This window comes from Galleria mellonella, unplaced genomic scaffold (genome assembly GCF_026898425.1).
Source record: "Galleria mellonella isolate WM207_F2 unplaced genomic scaffold, CSIRO_AGI_GalMel_v1 utg803, whole genome shotgun sequence".
NCBI lineage: Eukaryota > Metazoa > Arthropoda > Insecta > Lepidoptera > Pyralidae > Galleria > Galleria mellonella.
In genome coordinates this window covers 461,828-487,599 of record NW_026442160.1, presented here as the reverse complement: position 1 = coordinate 487,599, position 25,772 = coordinate 461,828, and the positions used below count along the sequence as shown (strand labels likewise).

The 25,772-nt window shown below is 33.3% G+C and overlaps 2 protein-coding genes across 3 annotated transcripts in view; one reads left to right on the top strand and one right to left on the bottom strand.

Annotated features, from left to right (window-relative positions):
- Positions 1-11,788, bottom strand: part of LOC113522777 (neurogenic locus Notch protein) — a 177,339-nt gene extending 165,551 nt beyond the window's left edge. For both annotated transcript variants that reach the window (XM_052901833.1, XM_052901834.1), the window contains exon 1: positions 11,433-11,788. In XM_052901833.1, the coding sequence (XP_052757793.1) occupies positions 11,433-11,529 (97 nt within the window). In that variant the 5' untranslated portion in view covers positions 11,530-11,788. The remainder of the gene's footprint in view (positions 1-11,432) is intronic.
- Positions 11,789-12,182: 394 nt separating this feature from the next.
- LOC113522995 (synaptonemal complex protein 1) lies at positions 12,183-25,731 on the top strand. Its single transcript, XM_026908856.3, has 12 exons — positions 12,183-12,463; positions 13,769-13,968; positions 14,981-15,160; positions 16,094-16,182; positions 18,274-18,370; positions 19,425-19,605; positions 20,008-20,121; positions 21,146-21,323; positions 22,549-22,693; positions 23,625-23,783; positions 24,431-24,560; positions 25,557-25,731. Exons 1-12 carry the CDS (start codon positions 12,358-12,360, stop codon positions 25,667-25,669), a joined length of 1,692 nt encoding a protein of 563 aa, XP_026764657.2. The 5' UTR covers positions 12,183-12,357; the 3' UTR covers positions 25,670-25,731.
- The last annotated feature ends 41 nt before the right edge of the window (positions 25,732-25,772 follow it).

The window sequence follows — 25,772 nt, the reverse complement described above, 5'->3', positions numbered from 1 at the left end:
AAATAAATAAAGGTACTACAACACTAACTTGAAATATAGCAATACCTACACACAAACGAATTAAGATCAATAATCAATATTTTACAGACATATCTAGCTGTTACGCATCAGTTACATTCAATCAGTTTATAATCCAATCATACGTTATATGTACATAATCGCTATTGCATTTATGCAAAATATCAATGGAACAGCACAGTGACAAGTTTATTCTGATTTGTATTCGCATGAATAATCAGTGACATTAACAAATATAAGCCATTAACCAAGAGATTAAAATACATATTAATCTTTAAGCTAATATTTCTCATGCATTTAGATTTATAATTATATTAAAGCAAAACAAGCAACCGCTAGTTGCTACTTCTGCATATATAAAAAATAATAATGTAAATAAAACTGCATTTGTAGTTCAAAACGCTTCAAAAAGCTTTCATAATAATATTACCCCACAATATGATATCATTAAAAAACCTAATGCAATTCCGTTGCAGAACAAAGAAAAAAGGAAAATTACAATAAAATAATTATGTCAATAAAAAATATTGATAAAAAGGATAGAAAAGAAATAAATGTTGAAACCAACATGAATTATGAATAAATTTTAAAAGTATAAAACATGATATAATCAGATATATAAATAAATGACAAGTAGATATTGAACAATAAAAACCTAACATCCTTCTCAAACATATTTGTCAACAAAAAACATAATTTATAACGCGCATTTCTAATGTCAACTTCTTATATATTGACAACCAATCAAATCTTTATATCTGTCTCTAAAACTTCGCCAGTGGCAGGTTTCATAATCTATTCTTGATTACGCTCGCTTCTCAGTTTGGGAACCGTTACAAAATGCCTCCAGTCTTCGATGACCAACATAAAACAATGAACAGTCCTATCATAATCCATCATAGACAATAGACGTTGATCATTATCTGTTTGTAATTCTTAGCTAAAACACAACGTTGCTATTCTATTGGGATTAATAATAATAGGCACGTAAACCTACACAATCTGCAGATTTATAATTGTTCCAATTTCATTTAATGTTCTACTGGATACTGCTTAGTAATAAAACATACAGTACCTAGATATTCGTTATTTATTTCTCATAATCAACATGAAGATAGTGGAAGATTTAAAAAGAGATGAATGGACAATGTTATGTTATGATATGTTAAAAAAAAAAGAAGTGAATAATAAAATAATTATAAATACAAATGAATGAATGAGAGAATGTATTACGCCAACCTTAAATGACATAAGAGAAAGAACTTCATAACGAAGAAAATATTTCACAATTTAAGATTGATGATTATTGGAATAATCATCAAAGAATCAACAAACAAAAATAAACTTTTGCAAATATCTTTTTTATTACATAATAACAAATTATCAACATGTCAAATCTTTACTTCGAAACATCAACGTCAAATTTAACGCCTAACATTAATTTTACAACTAAACTAAAGGGTGTGCCTGCATTGTACGTGGTCTGATAAAAGCATAAATAACCTTTACATCTGAGAATTGAAACAGGTTACCAAAGTAATACACCTACGCAAACATAAAAAGCCAACATGCCAAGTAGTAAAAACTTAATTTGCTATTGAAACTAATTCCGGATTGATTAAACTTATATGAAATCACATTTTTATAGTAATAAAATAGTTAAAGAGAATTCAATCAATAATAAAGTTTTATGCGTTCAACCTCCATTGACTATTACTTAATCTTCCAAATTTGTATATTTAATTAAGGGAAAAATTTTAAAGCGGAAATTGTAAGACAAAATTTGTTAAGTCAGGACGCGTTTTCTATTTCTCTACGCAATCTCTGTTGCCATAAACTCGTTCAGTTACACCCATGGACTGGTTTATCAAAGGTCATCTGAGCACTTTCCACGGCTATCGACAGTTCACACGTGTGTTTTCAAACAAATTTTATGTCAATTAGTTAGACCACAGAACTATACTACTAACTTTTATGGAGGTTTTTTACTATTGTTTTTTTTATTGACTGTAACTTGTAGACGTTTCGTGCAGGTATACTTTTTTGACAATATTTTTTAGTTGAAAGTGAGTAACACAAAACGCTTCTATCAATAGTTTTGGACTGACAGAATTGACATAATAATATACTATATATTACACATCTCACTTATGAATTGCTTGAATCATAATTCAGAATAAATATTATTATCAATCTTTAAAGTTTGCGTAATTTGTAAGAAATAGTCAAAATGTCAACATAGTTCGGTGTACGGAATATCAAGAAATGCGAACGTGCTTTACTCGACCTTTTTTAAAAAAGATAGAAATCAATTCACAAATAGAATTCCAAAGGTCAGGCTGGTCAACGGTCAATATTGTTTTAGAATTTAAAAAATAAATATGCTTAAGACTTCATGGATCATTATGCTCGTATATGGAAAGATCCAAAGATATGGATTTAAGTGTATGCTGTTACTCTGTACGTACACAATATAAGTTTTTTATCCTAATTTTACTGTCACAGCTTAATGGATTTCAGCTAAAAATCCGGCAATTGCTGTGTAGCAAAAATAGTGTAGTATAAATGTGTATTTATATCATTTCATAAAAACTATTCAGTGTAATAAATTAGCTATGTTGTTAATTTAATTAATATATTCTAAAAGCCCTTTATTCAATATAGAAAGGACGAAATCCTTTCACAGTAGTACGTAATTACTTTATAAGTATTTTATATAACCGAGGTGGGAAACAATTATACGGCCCACCTGATGATAAGCAATTACCGTAGCCTTTGAACGTCTGCAACACCAGGTGCATTACGCACGCGTTACAGACTTTGAGGAAAACTTTTTGAAGAACCCCATGCTGTAGTCTCTTAAAAAATCCTCAACAAAGAGCTCACTCCATAACCTGAGCATTGGAGGGAGGAAATATTTCTGAAATCGCGCTGTACGTAACCATCTAGGCTCTAAGGTATGTGCTAGGGTGAACTCTCTGTCAAGCGAGCGAACTATACGATGGTAGAAAATGGCCGTACGCATCATATTAAACGAACTTTTAACTTTATTATTCTAATTATGAGAAATATATTCTTGAATCTGACACAGTAAGTACATATAACGAATAAAACAGTATCTTTTAATGTAATTAATTATTCATTACAAAATCTTAATCAATTTACCGAAGAGAATACATCAATAATTATATTTATAATTAAAGCTTCATAGAAAACAACAGTTGTACAAGTACGTATAGAAGGTCATTGTACAATAATTAAATAATTATATTCAGAAAACGTCGGACCTACCTAGCTACAAATTAACCATATAATAGAACACCGTTTTATTATTATTTCCCATTCAGGATGGATAGTAGATGGACTGCAATAGAATAAAGATTAGGAGGCTAAACTAATTCTGTAATATAGCATTAATGTCGCTTGATCTTTAATTCGAAGGAATAAGATTTAATTTGTATTAAATATTTGACGATTGAACGGTACGTTTTAAGTTCAGTGGGTGTGGGAGAGGTTTCGGATATTCGATACTCTACCCACAAACCCTTGGTTTAAAAGCATCGTAAAACAATAAACAAACTCCAGCGCTGACCTATTTAAATTCAATGATTTATCAAATTTCATTACTGCGTTGAACTTTTGTCAAATTATGCATATTTTTACATTGCATGTCCATTCATTCGAATCTAAGAAGTTGTACACGTGAGAATTAGAAGACATGTTGCAGGTATTTTTTGTTTTTGTTATCTTATGTAGTAGGTATATTATCGTTTTGTTTAAAAAGCGTGTTTTGTTAATTTTAAATAACATCAATGAGGTCGACATTACAATTATAGAGAGTAACTAAAAGTATTTCTAAGATCACATATAATTTTAAAGTAACTTAACTAAATAAGTTTTTCATTTCGACTGTTACTTATTATGTATTTTATGCGATCACAATTTTCAACCGACTTAAAAAAGGAGGAGGTCTTGATTCGGTATATTTCTTTAATGTTTGTTCCATCAGACCTCCGTCATTTATAAAGCGATTAGATAAATTTTTATTTGGTCGCATACAAATTTTGATTTTATTTTAATTTAAAAACTGCTAAGTACTCAAACCATTTTTCAAAATCGGTTTAATAATATATAGTTTAATTTTTAAACAAAAGTAAATAGTTTTGACACGATTGAAATTAATGTTTTTTGTGGAACAAATTCTAAATTAAGTACAAAAAATATTATACAATTGGTACTCCTATATTAAATTTATTTCAATCGTAATCGACTTTTTTCGAAACAAATAAATTAAATTACTTAATTATATCATATTATATTAGCTCATAATTTATCCCACTATGCATTTTTACAATAAAGAATTTCAGAAAGAGGTGCAGAGAACGTTATTTCAGAATTGGTCCAACGAGTCCATTCTACACGACTGAATAAGAACAGGTACGTAATACGCAATCCAGATGCCTCATATTTAAAACTTTTCATTTTTGTATCCTCCACACGCTTAGCCCTAAGCGATGTTTGGTGTTCGTGACACGGGCGCGGGCGCAGGCTTATTATTAAAGCAAACTACGAACGAACGGACGGACCGATAACCACTTGCGCATATTCATACAGCGATACTATGTAAACACTCGAATGGAGAATGTACGTTTTAAACTCATAGACATAAACTGAAGTAATAGGACTCTTAACAACAACGCGTTAAAGTTGACAATAGATTGACGAGTCGAGATTGTACCAGTTCGAAATTCAAATTTTATCGTTGAGCACTGAAAAAGCTTATGGTATGATGTTTATAACCGTTGACAAGTCATAACGTAAGATTGATGACTTTTGAAACACATGTAGAAAAACGAATAATTTTCAAAAGATGGCTGACAAATTAACTGTACATAAAAATTTAATAAATAATAAATATTACTTAAATATAAATATTTCCGAGTTAGAATAGAAGCAATTGGTAATCGTAAATCTCTGAACTATTGCAAAAAAGGCTGTAAAATTTAAAATAAATACAAATTTTGTCGGTTACGTGTTTCAAAGCATACCTATCAGGTACCCAGATATATTTCGACCACAAACCACTCCCTAACATCTAAGAGCTCGCGTTATCTACGACTAGCTCTGTTTACTGACACAACACAGGCCTCGCAGCTTGTTCAAACAATGCTGTGTAGACCCCACGGATGCAGGACAGGTTTGCTGGCCGATAGGGATTTACAAGTGGACTGAGTTACATTGTAATGAAATTTAACGTTTTGAAATAAAATCCACGAAACTAGAAACTTCCCTAACTATTACAGAGTTGGTGTTTTCTATTTACATTTGTGTCACGTCTTATATTAAGGTACATGATACATTGTCATTATTTCTAGTCTAAAAACGTACTCTGCTTAGACTCAAGTTGGTTACATTAATAATTTTACAAATAACATAAGCACATCTATGATTTTCTTTACTTATCACGCACCACCAGAGGGAGACTTTGTACAAAAGTCGAATGCTTGAGTACCTCTGTCCCATTCGTGTTTCTACCGTGAAGCAATTGTGTTTGCATATCTGTGTTTCGGTTTAAAGGGTGGGATATGGCGTGAATTTACTGGGTACAGAGGAATAACATCTTAGTCCTTAGGAATGGCAACGCATGGGGGGTATCATGGGCGAATCAGTATACTCTGTTGTGTCCATGGTACTGCTCATGTCTATAGGCAACGGTTACCACTTTCCATCAGGCCGTCAGCTTGTTTGTCATTCTAAGTTGTATAAAAACAAAAAAAAAAACTGTATTTCAAAATGTAGTTCTACAATTATATTTACTTTAACACTGCCAAAAACAAAACTATATTTTGATTCTAACAATTACTCATTAGCGTCAAAATTTGTTTTTTTTTTTCTCAGAAGCACAGGCATTCGTAATCATCAATAAACATTGTATATAGTAAATGATCATTAGTCACAGCATATTTGTTAATAAAAAAAAAATTACAATAGAAAACTTTCGCATGAGAAACTAACATTTCCCAGACAATACTGTAGCTAATGCGTAATAAAAAATGCATGTTTGTCTCAGACTTGCTGACGTAAAAACTTCAAAACCATTATTTTACATAATGCACCCGCATGCTTGAGATCGATTGAGTGGAGACAAACCGTTCTATTTTATATTACTTAATACGTATAATATTAAGTTACACTTGTTTGCTAATTAATATAAACTATTGCAAGTAATAGCATCTAAATGTTAAATCAAATAAAAAAAAAACTATAAAATTAAAGGTTTCATTGCATTTTCATTTTGGAATATATTAGTATATTTAAAAAACAATGAAACGTTATTGATATTACAGTACACTTAATATCATAGAAAGCGATGTAACACCGATGACAATTCTCGGATTACAATTTTTTTTTTAATGAATTCAACTAATTTATTACTCAATTATTCTAATTTTGAAATCAAAAGATACCTTATTGCTTACAGGGTATTAAGAAAAAACATTTCACTTTTTACATCGCATCGTTGTATTGTATTCTAAATTTGAGTAATTACACGTATGGGCGGGAGATTTTATTAAAGCTGTAACGTTTTATAATTTAATCGCGTAAGAACTTTTAATTCCAAAGGGTGCAACCAAGGAGCATTAACTTTATACGATTTAATCAGTATGAAGGTCAGTCGTTATAAAGCAAATTTTATTACTCTAGCAATTAAGATAATTTTTCGCGGATACCTTTTGTATGCAATGCATTATTTTACGAGTTAAAGATAAAGTTGTTAAATTTTAAAACAGCGCCAACAAAAATAAAAGTACAAAGACTACAAACAAGGCTTTGTTTTGATTTTGCAAATACCTTAAAGTGTACACAAATTTGGATGAATCCTTTTCAATTCTATTATTGGTTTAAATAATTGTTAAAGTTCTATAATTGTAAGTTTCAATAAAAATACAGCATTATTATTGTCCAATAACTATTAATATTAAAGACGCATAATCAATTCAGTTGTTCCGACATTAAAATAATAATATATAATTCTATAGATGACGGTTACCACAGTTAAACAAGTGAGCCGTTAATTTGTTTGCTATTCTAAGTTATATAAAAAAAAAAATTAACGTAATATGTGTAAAAACCATCATGATTAATCCACATATAAATACCACATATCATAATAGGAACTATATTTTGTGCAATACATTGCTATAAACTTTACTGATATTTTTTTTTCTAATAAACTAACGAGTACAGGAGCTGATAATAAATTAATAAACTGTACAATTAAAATGTCCTGACAGACGTTAACTTGGTATCAACATGTTAATAGTATAAGAGTCATTTTACTAAAAAAATTATCACTTTGAAAGTAGATAGTTACAAGAGAGAAGGCAATTCCAAAATTCATGAAACATCGTCCAAAACCTGTCCAAATATTTAAGTATATCATCCAATTATTAGGTAACAGTCGTTGATTATGTAAAAACGATATGTATATTAATAGATGTAACTAAATCAAGGTCAAAGTGAAATCATACTAATATCAACTCAAAAAGACCTAAAACTTTATAATGACAATGATTCTGTAATTATCAAATACAAATAACATTTACTATACTGTAAATACAATAATACTTGTCTTGTATTAATAGATGCTATACATAGAACATTTTAGTTTGTTAGAGTGTAATAAATCAAGATTGAGACCATAGCGATCAAAAGTGTTCCATGGACGACCGACTTCCAAAAAAGGCTAAATGCTCAGCAAATAGCAGAGAGCATTTAAGATAGATAGCCATACCAAGTGTATTAGTGTTTTACCAAGTGTGCGTGTGGTCCGGATATTTGTGGCACAAAAGGAAAATGTAGTATCGTTGACGTTGATTTTTTCTCTCTATCTATATATGTACTGACAAATTGCTATTTCATAAACTAACGGTAACATGTTAGTTAAAGTACTATAAAGGTTGATGTCGTAGCTAATTGAGTAATAAATGAAACCAGTATTAATTAAACGAGCAATAAAACAACTCCAAAATCTTTAAGGGCAATATACGAATATACATTTCAGATCTGTTAATGATAATTAAAAAAAATACAACAATATTTGACGTCATTTAAACAAATATAAATTCAGAACACATAAAATAATCCACAGTTTGTATTAGTGCATTATTTATATCACTTCATATGGCTGATGGTACTACTGAAATATTCAATGTTTCTCAGACAGTTAGAGTTTTTCTCGGAAGAATTTCTCAGAGTCGATTGACTGGAAGCTATACTAAGTCGGCACATGCAAATATGTCATTTGTACCTCCTAAATAAATCTCACGATGCAAAAACATAGTAGCAACACAACAAAATGGAATCAAGTGAGAAATTGCTCATGGTAAGTACGTTTTAGTTGAGATTTATTCACGACAAGCGATGTACAGTGACCTCAGTGGACAATTGGCGAAGCCGGGACAATTGGTCATTAATTGTGGCTGTTTATAAAAGTGGAACAGTCATGTTTTAACAACATGATATGTACATTACGATACGCGATTGAATGTAATCAATAAAACTGTAACAAAGCAGTTTGTCGTTTAAGACATGTGGAACGAATAAAAACTCGAAAGTAATTAGAAGTAGCTTTATATTATTAAAGAAAAAATATTTATACAGAGATAGCTTATTGTGCAACTACAAGTTTTGTTATATAATCACATCGGGTAGAAGAAAAAATAAAATAAAAAAGATGACATGTAAATTTAATATGTCAGGCTTTAACACAGTTCCCAAAATGATTGCTTAGATAACATAATAAGGTAGTACGTTTATAAAAATTTTAATTCTTTTTACATTTTATGAAATCGTATGTTCAAAAACATCATCCTAAAGACCTTTCGAAGCCCTTATCTTCTCTGCATTTTGTCTTTCTGTTTGTTTTCAGGAACACTTTTATAAGAAACCACGAAACCTATTTTTAATACTATAAACATATCTGGTGACCAATTATATCCTTCAAAAACACCCTAATAAGAAATGATAGACCACTAATATAACTAAAATAATATAGATAAATTAACAATTTTTAATAAAATAAAATAACAATTTTTAGAACCAAACATATACTGAGACGGAAATTGTTATGACACTAATGACCTAAACTGTATACTTGAAGTTATCGCAGTAACAAATCAAACAAAGGACAAAGCCTAACCCGTTAATGTTTTCAACGAACCTGCTCACTGCATCAAACAAACGTTTGGCGGAGCGGTATGTTTCATATTTTGCAGGTAAGTACTTTCATTTTAATGTGGCAAATAGAACAGGAAGGATGAAATAAGGATAGGAATATAAAGATGTATTGAACAAGGTGCTTCCAAATGATTTAACAGATTTAATTACGATATATTAACTATCTCAAATAAATGATACAGTTGTTATCTCAGATGTAATAGCCAGAAGTATTTTATCCTACTAATTATTACAAATGTAAAAGTTTATAAAGACGTTGCGTATGTTTTTTTGTTAAAAACCACAAATAATAGCAATTATTGATGGAATGTCATTGCACTGGTTGCTACAATGTAAACCGATACAATGTCATTCATCATCATACAAGTACATATGTATACAGACAATAAAATGTATTCAGTTGTTGCCATAATACTCGACTTGTTAACGTTAGGTGTATGCTGTCATCGGATAATTAGTCGAATACTACAAACTTGCAGCTCAGTCTTGTGAATTCGAAGCTACAATGTTCTTTATTAAATTTAAGGTAATAAAATTAATTTCGGTTCTACAAAACATTTTCGGCTTTAAACTTATATCTGAGACCCTAAGAATTCTAAATATTTGATTCTAGAATCTGCATTACGTAACAAAAGCAATCCTATTCAAATCACTTACTCTTATTTTCACACTAAGTATTATATATCTGCCACCTGTAATTTGATTCACGGTAACATCATTACATACGTATTTACGGTACCCTATGTAACGAAACATGCATACAAACTGTCAGTTCTCTTACAACTTTCCCTAAATATAGTTACTTTATACAAACAGCTCGTCTCTCTAAGCGAAACAGAATAAAATAACAGTGTTAGCATCAATATTCAAAACTCCCAACGTGGTCCCGAGCACAGAAATCGTGGTCGAATGCATCGAATACTAATATAGACATTGTCAATTTGTATTCAACTAGTTAGGCATAGACGAACACATCGTGCTGGGTACGAATGGAATTAAACTCCTGTTTTATCTAACATCTAAACCTATTTTCTGATGTTCATTAGCATGTTTAAAACTTGTGCTATTTTTTCAATAAAATACGCTTTTAAAACGCACTTTGTTTATAATTTGGAAATTATAATTGATTTGCTTATTATTGTTACTATTATTAATTATCTTCTTATTACAATAACTTCAGACGCAGAAGATCTTGATTGTAATTTTCTGAAAATACAGACAAGTACACTGAAACCTGATAGAATACACTTGAGTTCAATGACATGATCAACCTAAACTACTTTCTAATAATAAGTAAAATCTAAAATATGATTGTTTGTTACAATTTTTTAATCAACATAGCAACATAATAGTTTGATTACTCTTTATTATCCGAGTTTGCATTCAATTAGCGAGAGATTCAAATAAAACAAAGCATTTTTGTTTCTTCAAAACTAAGATAAAAACTACATATAGATATGCATTATATTTCTAATTCAAAGCTATTTTTTCTATACCGACAAAAGCAATTTCATTTAGTACTTTAAAATTTGATTGAATCCAATTGTAGGGAGGACGTTTTCGAGTAAAAGCAATATTTATTCCTAATTTTACAATGAAATCAATATTTTGTTCACTAATAACATTAATACTCACTACTGATCTAAAAGTATGTTAACTAACTACAATAGAAGTAAGCAATGCAAGTGTATTGAGCATTTGAAAGACGCACAATACTTATCCAGGTGTGAACGGATATCGTAAATTTAACGGATCTAAACTCCAAATCAAAAGTAAGATGAAAATTCAAATGAGCCTCATAAACTTCTAAGAAGCATATAATTTACTAATTCATTTAATATTATGCTTAAATGATAACATTATACGAGGGAAATATGATACGACGTCATAATGCAGCGGTCTCAAGTCGCACGTCGCCGTTTAACATCAACAAATGCGGTATAATTAAAAAACATTAAAAAATGCGATGCCTTGACTTCACTCCAGTTTTTAAGACGACTTGTTTCACAAGTCTACACTGTGAGAACCGAGATATAAACCGACCGGTTGTGCTATGGCGCCGTAACATACGAAGCTTCGTTACACACACCGCTTTTTCCCGCGACCGTTTTACCTGGCGAGCCGCGCTTTCATAAGCTCTGCCACTGTTTAAAAGTACGGAAACTATCACTCACCTTCGACACCATGGATCCTGGCGGCTAGTGTCGACACCAAAACAGCAAAGAAGAGCAATTTAATCCCATAATCCGGTATAAAGTCTCTCGACCACATTTTGTAGCACAATATTCACACATGGATCACACACATTTGTTTTACTTCTGCTGTCGTTTAACCACTGAATAATCAACACTCACGGAACTAAATGTAAGAACTGACACTTCATTTTGTTTTTGAGTTGTTGTTACGTCGAAAACAATCCGGAATTTGTCATTTTAGCGGTAAAACACGGTTTGAAAAAAACGTAAAGCCCGGTAGGAACATGCGCAGCCGCGTCCTGTTCGCATCTGACGGCTTTGTTCGTAAATACACAACGTACGGTAAATCAAAATGGCGGCCGGTGCGCTTGTGTGCGTGTACGCGGGTTGTAACTATACCTAACATACAATCTAAACTTTTATAAAGTTTTTAGGCACTACACATTGTTACATTTTATATGAACAATGATTATTTAAGTTATGAAAATGCTAGATTAGTGATAGAAAACCGTGAGAACATAATTACGCACACATACAGAGGTACGCGAAGGAATGTTGATTCAATGGAGAAATCAAGCAATTCAACACTTCTCTGCGCTCGCAGCCAATCGAGAGCTTTTAAACTTTGCTGTTTGCCATCCACATCACAGATGGCGTTATTCTCATTATTTATCAAATTAATAGAAGGGTAGTTTAAAGACTAGTTAACTATATTATATATCCTGATATAACAATAGTTAATTGAAACCGCGTAACGATTTATCGAAGAAGTAAATATAATAAAGTAAACTGATTGTCATTCACACTGATAATAGTTTGATCAATACTTAGGTTGCTATGGGCCGCTCTATCTTGATGTCGAGTTGAAGTTATAATTTAATATTAAGGCAATAATATTTAAACAATGGCTACTTGTTACCAAAAACATCCTTTTGAGATCGAGAAAGAAGATCGCCTCACTACTATAAACACTAAAATATTTGAGATTAAAAAGAAAATACAATTGTCGGGTACGTAAAATATATAAAATCAAATGTTTTATGTATTTTCTCTTTTATATGTGCTTGTGTTTACCTGAACTCAAGCTATGCACATAATGTAATTAGATTGTTTATTTTTTTATACAACTGAGAATGGTAAACAAGCTGACGGCCCACCTGATGGGAAGTGGTAACCGTTTACTATAGACATGAGCAGTACCATGGATATAACAGAGTATACTGTTTCGCCCATGATACCCCCCATGCATTGCCATTCCTGAGGACTCAGGTATTATTTCTCTGTACCCAGTAAATTCACGCCATATCCCACCCTTCAAACCGAAACACAGCCATTCAAACACAACTAACCTACCTGTATCACAAATGTAAATACTATTTAACTTTTTTATTATTTGGTTATAATATATTTTATGAGTCTAGTAAATAAATAAAAAAATGCAATTATATTATTAAATCAATCTATGCATTTTTAAATTATTTTATACATCTACATTATTTTGTATTCATTTGATAATCAAATCAAACATTGTCTGTCTACTGTTGAACATAAACCTCCCTCATTGGAGGGTTTTTCCAGTTTGACAAGCGAGTTAGCAACCGCAGTTAGGCTTTTGGTGATGTTTTAAGAGAGACACTGCCATCCATCCCTCAGGAGTAGGCCATTCTAGGCAGACCACACGGCAATTATATCTTGTATAAGTTAAGATTAATTATTTTAAATCACTTTTCATGGTTTAATTAATTTCGTGGTTTAATTCTTTTTATTTAAATAACTTTATTTACCAAAAGAGAATATGGTACGAAAGGCGGACTTAATGCTTGTAGTATTCTCTACCAGTCAACCTATGGAATGAACAGTGAATAACGAATACAGCACTTCACTATTGAGATAGGATATTTAATATACGTCCTAACATTAGGTACGTTTAGGTATACAGTAATATAATAATTATTTAAAAATTCATTATATATTTACAAATTTTTCACATTTTTCATAGTTCCCTAAAGATTTTTCCCAAATTTTTGATCAGAGAAAGAGTCATAATGCTGATTTGTGCGTCTGTTTATTTACTATTCCGACTTACCACCTAGTAGTTACATTATCACCTATCGTCCGTCACTGGTCTCCCGCCAGCGTATACCGATAGCGCAGACGGGGACACCATTCCATTATCACGAAACAAACAATAAACTACTTAATAAACTTGAACACTCTCATTTGAACACTCTTTTTATTATCATAAGGTCGATCTATGTTCGACTCCTATTCAAATACCTAATATTTTATTACCAAATCAAATTCTAAATTTGCAGAAGGACAAAGAAAGTCGTGTTACGAAGAGAACGAACAAGAGAAGCAACAAAATAATGACCTTATAGAAACGTTAAAGAAAGAAATAAAACTAAGATTAAATGAGTTGGCTCAAGCCAAAACGATTATTGGTGAAGAAGAGGTTCAAGTCAAGAAATACTTGAATGAAATATGTCCAACGGGGAACAAAAGCAGTGACCAAGTACCCAATACCAATCCTACTTCTTTTTGAAATCACTTAAAAATTATGAATTTTGGAACTAGTAGAACCAAAAATTTTGACATATCGTTTCTAATTGCTTACAAGAATGCACATAGACATATTTCTAATAAGAATATATTTTGATTTGAACATTTCGAAATAGTTCATATAATCTAGATTATAACTTTTAGTTAAAAAACTACGAACATTACTAGATTAATTAAATTATAAATAGATATTATATTAAATAAATATATTAAATAAAATAATAGTAATAAAATATATATTATAGATATTATATTAAATAAAAATAAAGAATAAAAGCAAATCAGGGAGAATAAATACGTAGATATAGATACACTTAATAACATCAGAGTAATTAATATCTTATACCAATATATACCAGTACATGGGACTACAATGGATTAAGTAACTATAGATATAGTTAAAAACACGCAATAACTTCATAGTTAAATATTTCCAAATAATCTATAATCTTAGACTTAAAAGTTGTATTACTTTTACAAAGGTAAATTATAGTAATCTAGTATACATAAAAGAGAATGATTGATTGACTGGCCCATATATCTACGCACAGTCGAAACTGTTGAATCGAAAATATATAAAATTTTGCAGATAGATTCTTTATTTAGCGTATGTAAACAATAAAAAAAGGAATTTTGAATATTCAACCCCTAATGGAGTAAATCGTCGAAAATCCACGCGTACGAAATCGTAAAGATATAGTAAGATATACCCAATAACTTTAAAATTTAATAAACATATCAGCTTTTAACTGTCCACTGCTGAGCAGAAGCCTCCTTCTTGGTGGATTTTGCCAGTAATTACCACGCTTGACAGGCGGATTGGCAACCGCAGTTAGGCTTTGGAGATGCTTTAAGAGGGACGCTACTGCCCATCCCTCACCTTCCCTCTTACGATACCACATAAAAGAAAGGGGTGACCTATTCTATGCCGGGACCACAAGGCCATTATAATTTAATAATTCCAGATAATTCACAACCTGGACTTGAAAGTAATAGAACAGCGAAAATTACTAGATCTATTGAAATACGAAAAGCGAAACAAGAAGAACAAACTGCGACAGTTCGAGAAGGACTACGAACATCTACTTATAGAAAGCACAAAGAGCGAACTGGTCAAATCAAAAACTAGCACCAGAGCTAGAAAGGTATTAAATTAAATTGTTTATTTAAATAATAAATAGGGCTTCGATGCACTCAACCATTCTTTGGAATCAACTTCCAGCAGTAATATTTCCAAATCGATATGACATTATAACCTTTAAGAACAGAGCATATTCCTTTATAAAAGCCCGGCAGTACACCTGCAATGCCTCTGATGTTGTGAGTGATCATAGGCTGCGGTAGTCACTTACCATTCTTTAAGTCGAGGTTTTCTCTACCTAAAGACTAGAGGCACTTTTTCCATGCACAACCAATTGGAATCAACTTATAGCGGCAATATTTCCGAACCGATACGACATCATAACCTTCAAGAAAAGAGTATATTCCTTTTTAAAAGGCCATCAGCACACCTACAATGCCTCTGGTGTTGCGGGTGATCATGGGCGGCGGTAGTCATTTACCATCAGGTGAACCGCGTGCTCGTTTGCCTCCTGTGTTATAAAAAAAATACAGCATGGAGTTCTTCAAAAAGAGCATTTTAACGTTTCTTCAGGGTCGGCAACGCGAGTGAGTTACCCCTAGTGTAGAGGGGAAAGGGATTATTAGTAATGCGGACTACCAGTCCCATTACTAGCAATATACTCTGTCAGGTCGACTTCCACGTGGACCACTCTGGAAACCATCGTGTTGAATTCTAAGTGTATTTATCACGATGGGCTGACCTGCCTTTTCATTCTCACCTGTCACCCCTCACTGGTGCCACGCTAGCGTATACCGTTAGCGCAGGCGAAGTTGTCATACCATTATCATCCATAATAAAAACACCCCTACTGTTACAGCGTCCATAGGCTACGGTAACCAATTACAATCAGACGAGCCGTACCCTTTTTTGCTACTACTTTAGTTTAAAAAATATGTATACACATAGATGCTGACTGTAATATAAATTTCTTTTACTTATTTTTTTATTTTTCTAGCATATGTCCCATTTAGAGAATGAAATCCACAAAGTGATAATTCAGTGGACCGAAGCGGAATTGGTTAAAAAAAAATATTTCACCATTAGGTAAATATATAACATATTTATTTATTTTACACTTTATTGCACCAAGTAAAAAGTGAAATAACAAATATAGTAAATATTAATGAGAAGTGATACAAAAGGCGGCCTTATCGCTAAGCAATCTCTTCCAGACAACCTTTGAGTAGAGGACATTGAGAAAAAGACAAAGGGTAGGTGGCGAACTATTATATAAATACTAGCTGACCCCGTAAACGTTGTTTTACCACTTACTGCGAAATATAAAAATCGCGATTAAAATACAGGGGTTGATCATAAAACGATGAAAATTTAAAGTTGTATGTATTTTTCAATGCTAAATTATAATAAAATAAAAATAAAAAAAATTGTCAAAAAAAAAAATTTTGGTGTGGGTCACCCTTATCATTGACGGGTATGAAAAATAGATGTTGGCCGATTCTCAAACCTACCCAATATGCACACAAAATTTCATAAATATCGGTAAAGCCGTTTCGGAGGAGTTTGGTAACAAATACCTTGACACGAGAATTTTATATATTAGATTATCATATACAAACATATATACATACATACATACATACACATATATAATATATACACAATTAAATATATACATAACATACATATACTTAACAGCACACATATAACAGAAAAAAAATGACGAAGGAAAACAAAGAGAGAACACAGGAAAATAGTACTAAAGTGAGAGGTAATAGGATTTAACAGAGGTTATGAAGCTATATAAATATATATAGAAAAATGTAGAATAGATCTCATTACATAACGGACCTCATAAATAACCACATTTTTCACAATTTGAAAAAGAAAAGTAAAATAAATATGCTCACGACTATAATTCCTAGTAAGTAGTATATTTTGGTTTATCTACCGTCTTCAAAAAAGCACGTTCTTAATGCGGTTGTTTTATTTTTTTGTTTGTTACGTCGTAACTTCCTAATTTACAAACCGTTTTGAAAAATTCTTTTATTATCAGAAAGGACATACTTTCAGATTGGTTCCATAGAATTTTTATCAAAATGGGTTCAATAATTGATATTTTAAATCAAAATTATTATGCCACGATTAATTTTTTTTTTTTGTAGCAAAAATCCTAACTTATTTACTAAACATAACACTCGATATATGCATATTATACTGAGCCCATAAAAACAAAAATATTTCAAGTTTAAAAATTATTTAAATATCATTTAATCGCTAAATCTTGAGCAGTGAAATGGAGTGCTTAATAGAAAACGAGAAATTTCTTTTAAACCGACTTCAAAAAGAAGGAGCTTTTCAATTTTGTAATTTTTTTTATTATATTTGTTACCTCAAAACTCCATCAGTCTCTTACAGAGGCATAACACCTTAGTCCTCAGGAATGGCAACGCATGCGCAGTATGATGAGCGACAAAGTTTATTCTATTATGTCTATGGTACTGTACATGTGTAAAGGCAACGGTAACCACTTACCACCAGGTGGCGATGTCATATACTCTGTTATCCTCATGGTACTCCTCATATCTATAGGCGAAGGTTACCACTTTCCATCAGGTTGACCATTAGCTTGTTCGCAATTCTAAATTGCATAAAAATATAAATAAAAAACGTCTAAACAGTGTTGTATTTTGTTCTCATTAATTAATCTTATTTCAATTAATTACTACGTGGTGAAACATTATCTACAGACTTTTTGCTAGGATCAGCCATGCCATGCCACTCATTTATCATACCGCCCAGGAGCTGCATTGTAAGCATTATGTCCTCACTGTAACAACACTGGGTGGTGTGGAGTGCATATAGTAGATTGTGCATATACTCGTCGTAATATGAATCAAAACAAAGTAGAGAGTTAGAATCAATAAAAAATATCAATATATCAGCCGTTAAGTGTTCTTGGAGGTTTTGCCAGTAGTTGCCACGCTTGGCAGTTGGTTTGGCAACCATAGTTAGCCTTCGGTGATGTTTTAAGAGGGCTGCTGTCTATTCCTTCACTATTAAGTTCCTGTAGTCGCCTCTTACGACATCCGTGGAAGAGGAAGGGGTAGTCCATTCTGTGAGGGACCACACGGCTAAACACACAATGTACTAATGTATAATACAATACATTTACAGGCAAGCCCTGATAGATGACTCAGTGAAGTTCGAAAGTTCACTCACTCGAATCGAAGAAGCGCTAAACAAACAAAAGGAAGAAATTGCAAAGTTGGAAGTTGGTATTTTTAATAATATATATCTGTCATCCCACGTTCATCCACTGTTGGACGTGGGCCTGATTTTCATCTTGAAATTAAAACTCGCATCTGGCACTGCCACTCTAATACGAGACCATGGAGGGAAGGAATCGTTTCTAATGGAGAGATTAGTCCACATTGCTATCAATATACTCTATCAGGTCGACCTCCACGCGATCCACCCTGGAAACTATCGTGACTAATTTACTAATACGCCACAATGGGCTAACTGACCTGCCTTTTCATTCTCGCCTGTCAGTACTCACTAATGCCCCACCAATGTATGCCGATAGCGCAGGCAGGGTTACCATTTTATGATCATCCATTAAAAAAAAATACGTAACCACCAGGGGAAAGAAATTGTTAGTGATGGAGTCCAAAATCCTCACTGCTAACAATGTACCCTATGTTATCTATATTATTAGGTCAAAGGTCAGAAAATCATCGCGGTTAATTCTTTTTGAATTCGTCATGACGGACCAACTGATCTGCTTTCATCCTATCATCACTCACTAATTACACTCACCAGAGGGAGACTTTGTACAAAAGTCGATTGCTTGGGTACCTCTGTCCCATTCGTGTTTCAACCGTGAAGCAGTTGTGTTTGCATGGCTGTGTTTCGGTTTGAAGGGTGGGATATGGCGTGAACTTACTAAGTACGGAGGAATAACACCTGAGTCCTCAGGAATGGCAACGCATAGGGGGTATCATGGGCGAAACAGTATATTCTGTTATATCCATGGTACTGCTCATGTCTATAGGCGACGGTTACCACTTTGCATCAGGTGGGCCGTCAGCTTGTTTGCCATTCTAAGTTGTATAAAAAAAACCGACAGGAATAAGTTTAAAGGGAAAGTAAAAAATGGAAATACAGTTTGTATTGTACTCGGCCTTTACAAATCAATTTATAAATCGGTGCTTACTTATTCATTGTCGAAAATCGATACTATTATATTCATTAATAAAAATTAAATAACAAATTTTGAGGTCTACAGAAGTATCAGGTTTATAATAGAGACATGATATTAACAGAAAATTCGGGAAGATGCCGCCGAGATGCGCATACGAGCGACAGCGGCGACTAGTGTGGAGGCTGCGCGTGCGCAGGACGCTGAGCACGAGCGCGAGGCGGAGAGGGCGTACTTCGCGCAGCGGTTCGCCGAGAGGAAAAGGGAGTTAGAGAGATTGGAGAAGAGGATTTTTCCACCTCAAGGTGAATAAAGAAAAATATATTCAATTACTATATAAAAATCTTTCTCGTGAGATCAATATTCACTACACGTAACATAATCTTTATATTAAACACTAGCTTTTGCCCGCGACTTCGTACGCGTGGATTTTAGGTTTGTCCTCTTAGGATTTTAAATTATTTTTTTTTTAATTCCTTTCTTATTGTTCACGTAAATTTGCAAAATTTCAAGATTCGATTTACGAGTAGATTAGATATAATGGGGCTGACATATTCTTATAGGATAAAAAAGCCTATAGAATAATTTTTTAAACCATTTTTATTTAGATTCAGCTGTTTCGGCTGACATTGATATATGGGTCAGTCTATCAATCAGCATCCTCTTTTATATATAGAGATTTATAATAGTAACTGACCATTCAACAGCGCGAGTGGTGCGACAAGAGTCGGTTGGATCAACAGACGGCGAGGTGGTCACAGAGGAGGCTACAGCGGCCGCACAAATGGAAGCTGTATTCCAGAGGCTTATGAAACTTACCGGCAAGTGTTTATTTAACCTTTCAACCGACTTCAAAAAAGGAGGTTCTCAATTTAGTTGTTTCTTTTTTATGTTTTATCGTCAGTTGTAACCAATTTTGATGTTTTTTTTATTTGAAAGGATATTGATGGTTCTATTAAAGTTTTATCAAAATCGGTTCAGTAGTTTTTAGATCAAAATAACTGGTTTTGTCATAAGTTGATTTTTTTGTGAGACACTATCATTAATTATCCATATATTTTGCCTAACATTTGATACTATTACTTAGTTGCACCGACAAGAGGAAACTCTTAAATGAAAAGAAGATTACCAGACGTAACGATAAAAAATTCGTTTATTATAATAATTATTTTCTGTTTGATTTTATAAAATTATTTAATTTAATACACTTTACTTTTAAAACAAATACTAAAAAAAAACCATGCGCGTAAATGTTGCAAAGAGAAGAATATTTACAGTTAAAAATTAGTCGACCACTGTTTCTGATAACATAATTAAAAATTGTGTTCCACATAAAAAAAAAAACAAATTCAAATGTGATAAAACCAATTATTTTGATTTCGAAAGTAAATAACTTGTATTGAATCAATCTGTAAGTATATACTTTTAAATCGATTTCAAATCGGTTTAGGTCCGACTGAATTACGAGGTAATAAACATAAAAAAAAACCTTATTGAAGTCCGTTGAAAAACATGTTCTTTTTTTTATATAACTTGGAATGGCAAACAAGCTGACAGCCCACCTGATGGAAAGTGGTGACCGTCGCCTATAGACATGAGCAGTGCCATGGACATAACAGAGTATACTGTTTCCCCCATGATACCCCCCATGCGTTGCCATTCTTGAGGACTCAGATGTTATTCCTCTGTACTCTGTAAGTTCACGCCATATCCCGCCCTGCAAACCGAAACACAGCCATGCAAACACAACTGCTTTGCAGTTGAGACACGAATGGGACAGAGGTACTCAAGCAAACGACTTTCGTACAAAGTCTCCCTCTGGTCACATCATTGCTGCCTATACAGGTGTCAACGAAGCCGAGGAAGTCTTTGAGAGATTCCAAGCGCAGCGCGAAACATGCAAACGCCTAAACTATCTACAGCAGACCACCGAAGAGGAAAAACTTGAGTTGGAAAGCGCTCAAACATCACTCTTGACTGAATTAGAGGCGTTCAAGTTTGCATCTGTCAAGGATAAGGATGAGTAAGTAAATTGTTTGTCTATCATCATGAGATTAGACGTTAACTGTCCACTGCTGACCATAGGCCTCTCCAATAACTTTTGCTGGGGGAAAGGGATTGTTAGTAATGGAGACTAAGAATCCCATTGCTAGCAATATACCCAACCAGGTCGACCTCCTCGCGGTTCTCCCTGGAAACTATCATATTATTTCCTGATGAATTGATTATGATGGGCTAACTGGCCTGTTTTCATTCTCATCAATCACCCTTTACTGGCGCTCCGCCAGCGTATCCCGTTAACGCAGGCGGGGTTACCATTCCATTTTCACCCAAAAAAAAAAAAATCACTTTTGCTTAGCAGACGGTTTAGCAAAGGGCAGTTAGTTAGTTTTGGAGATGTTTAAAAGAGGCTGCTGTTATCCCTCGATCTTTAGGTTCCTTAGTCGCCTCTTACGACACCCACTGGAACGGAAGAGGTAAGACTTTACGGTAAGGCACTTTCTTCCACGCACCACCATTCTTTGGAATCAACTTCCAGCAGCAGTATTTCCGAACCGATACGACAACATAACCTTCAAGAAAAGAGTATATTCCTTTTTAAAAGGCCGGCAGCACACCTGCAATGCCGCTGGTGTTACGGATGATCATGGGCGGCGGTAGTCACTTACCATCAGGCGAGCCGCATGCTCGTTTGCACCCTGCGTTGTAAAAAAAAAGACTTATTCTATGCCGGGATTACTCGGCGATTTATTTGTCTATACTAATATTATTAAGCAGAAAGATCTATGTCATTCTTTGAGGGGTTTTTAGAGTTTTACATTCATTCATTCATTCAAGGATTTGATTTTTATGTATTTATATGTTTGTTTGAAATGGATAAATTTAAAAAACTACTCGATAGATTTTAATAATTCTTTCACTTATAGAATGCTATATTATCAAGGAAGAACTTACGAACTTAATATAAATATAAATGTTAAAGTGAGTTCGTTTATGACCTTATTGCGACTTAACCAATCAATATGAAATTTGGTATACACGTACTGTATAAAATGGAGAAGGAATTAGACTGCTTTTTATTCCGGTAACACGGACAAAGTCACGGGTAAAAACTAGTATGCCTATATGTCTACCCGTGCGTCGCCGGGATGGGCCGCTAGTTAATAATAAAATTAACACTATAAGTAATCGCTAAATAAAAAATAAATGACCCCAGTTGTTTAAACAACTGTACATCTTTGTTTCAGAGGACAAGAACAAATAGGTGAATTAAAAGAAGAAATAATAAGAGAAGACGAAAAATACGCAGAAATAGAGAAACAAAATGACGATATTAATACGTTATTATTGGAGATAAAACGGTTACTCTATGATTTGTGCAAAATTCTGGATGTAAGCTCATTGTTAATCTTTCTTATATTTTTATGAGATTGTAAATATTTTGATATATGGTACACTAATATCACGGTGAAAAAGTACTATATCTATATAGTACTAAAAATCCTAATAAATCTTCAAGCATTACTGACTGTATTATACTTTATATATTTGTAAAAGGAAAACCAAGTCGTATTTACATAAAAAATAAGTACAAGATAACAACAATGAAGTCGCTTATAGATTTTTAACAAAAACGCAATATACAAAATTTGACAGTGGTTGCCTCAGATAAATAAATAACTCTAAGAGTGAAGAGAAGTTTAGTAAGAGAGAGATAGGATTATTTTTCTCAGGCACCCACACACGTGAAGCAAACATATAATATAGTAAACAATATAATATAAAACAAAAGTTCTTCAATATAAAACAGATCATTTCTAGTAAAAAAAATTGCCTATTCAGTATATTCCTTGCTATGGATATTTTACTATGAATTACTTCTTCTTTTATACAACTTAGAATGGCAAACAAGCTGACGGCCCACCTGGTGGAAAGTGGCAACCGTCGCCTATAGACATGAGCAGTACCATGGACATAACCGAGTATATTGTTTCGCTCATGATACCCCCCATGCGTTGCCATTCCTGAGGACTCGGATGTTATTCCTCTGTACCCAGTAAATTCACTGCTATATCCCACCCTTCAAACCGAAACACAGGCATGCAAACACAACTGCTTCACAAATACTTCCTCTTAGTAATCTTTTAATTTAATATTTTGTTCCTCTCCTAGTATGTAAATTAACAGAAAACTAACACAGATTAAATTTTATTTATTACTAAAAGAATCATCAAAAACTGTTCAGAATAACGCAAATAGAGCGTTACAGGTAAAAAGTCATTTAATTAAGAAGTCCTACCTTATGAAATAAAACGTTTTCTAGGTTGTCCCAGATCCAGTACTACCCGAATGGACAGCAGAAGCCAGAGACGTACAGGAACTAGTCTCAGTGCTGGCCATCCGTTATGAAAAGGCCAAGATACGAGCAGAGGAAATTCGTAATAAACAGGGAGACACGACTATTATAGCGGTGCCGTCAAATGTAAGGTTATTTTATAATACATAATTTAAAAATAAGTGCTTACAAACATTTAAAAGGCCAGCAACGCACTAGCAACTCTTCTCGTGTTGTAAGTGTTTATGGGCGATGGTATCCACGTATTATCAGATGGGCCGTCTGCTCGTTTGCCTCCTTAACAATAAAAAAAATAACACGACATGTGACTACACCAGTCTAATATATACCAGTCAATATAGTTCATGAATGCAATAAATGTAAATATAAATAATAGATATAATATTAAAATAAAAATAAATAAAATCGAAAAGACAATCTTCTATCACTAAGTCCTTTTTCATGCTACATTTGAAGGATCCAAGGCCATCTATTTAAACTAATTCTAAGTATATTCCCATACAAAATTACATATTTTTAACTTTTAAAATTTTCGACTTAAATTTAGGGTTTAACATTTTTTTTCTTTTAAACCACCCCTGTATAATGAACGAAGTAAAATATGGGGTGGACCAAACCATCAAAGCCTAACTGTGGTTGCCAACCCGCTACCTAGCGTGGCAACTACTGGCAAAACTCCCATTATAGGAGAAACCTATGTACAGCAGTGGATTAACAGCTGATAGGAATATCTTAAGTGTTAATTTGTAGAAATATTTACGACATGATTCCAGCCTGCAAGTCGGCCCTCATCAGTAGCTGGTGGAAGCGTCCAGAGCCACAGCACACACAAAGAATCTGAGCGGGTTACAGCAGTACCTACGTACAAGGAACTCGTCCAAAAAGAACCGGTCAAAGGAGGACGTAAGATGTCACACAATTTGACACGCAAATATTTATAAATGCCGTGTCGGGGGAAAGGGATTATTAGCAGTAGAGTTTGACAGCCCATTGCTAGCCATATGCCCCATTAGGTCAACCTCCACATGGTTACCCCTGGAAACCATCGTGAACAATTCTTTTTAAATTCGTCACAAAGGGCTAACTGACCTGCTTCATACTCACCTATCATCCTTTACTGGTGCCCCGCCGGTGTATACCGATAACGCAGGTGGGGTTACCATTCCATTATCACTCTTAAAAAAATGCCGTGTGGTCCCAGCAAAAAATCGGCCATGCCTTTCTTTACAGAGGGTGTCGTAAGAGGCGACTAAGGGAATTTAATGGTCGAGGAATGTCCCTCTTAAAACATCACCAAAGTCTAAGGTTGACAACCCACCAAGCGAGAAAAATACTGACAAAACCCAATAAAGGATGATTCGTGTTCAACAGTGACCAGTTATGATGATGATGATATGATGATGATGCTTACAAATATGAATATAAATATTTATTTGCTTGTTTGTTTGTTATACTGTTGGAGGTTGCTAGTAGTAAAGTCTGGCAGTCCCATTGCTAGCAATATACCCTGTCGGTCAGGTCGAACTTCACGCAGTCACCCCTCCATAACCTCTTTGTTAATTTATGGTGAATTCGTCATGATGACCCAACTGGCGTGCTTTCATCCTTGCCTAACATCATTGACTGGTACCCCATCATTATACCATCAGCTAAGGTTGCCATTTCATTTTCACCCATTACAAAAAAAAATATGTGACGGTGAATATTCTTATAAATTAAGGATAGATGGATGTGTGTTAATGACCTGACATCATCCTTGACTATCAGCACTCACTGGTAACCTACCATCGTATACCACTAACGCATACTGTGTTACCATTTAATTTTCATTCATGAAAGATTCTTTGTAAACTTTAAAGTAATCGGTAATGGTGAAAATTAATTTCTTTTTGTCTACAGCATCTGATGAAGAAGAAGACATACCATCCAGGTGTTACCTGAAGCGACAGGCGCAGCTGATAGTCGATACCAAGTGTAGAAGGAAAGGGTTCAGGGCCTTCCCGAGGAAGTGAACATCACAAAAAAAACAAATCTCACACAAACAATGTCCCAAATAAAAAATAAAAAAAATTATATAGTTTACTTTATAACCCATAATGGATTATGCCATGCCTC

Bases quoted from the DNA above. Each gene is read 5' to 3' on its own strand.
- LOC113522995 (XM_026908856.3), top strand. From the start codon at position 12,358: ATGGCTACTTGTTACCAAAAACATCCTTTTGAGATCGAGAAAGAAGAT. The intron at 19,606-20,007 runs GTGAATAAAGAA...ACCATTCAACAG, and splicing joins GAGGATTTTTCCACCTCAAG to CGCGAGTGGTGCGACAAGAG. The intron at 23,784-24,430 runs GTAAGGTTATTT...ACATGATTCCAG, and splicing joins TTATAGCGGTGCCGTCAAAT to CCTGCAAGTCGGCCCTCATC.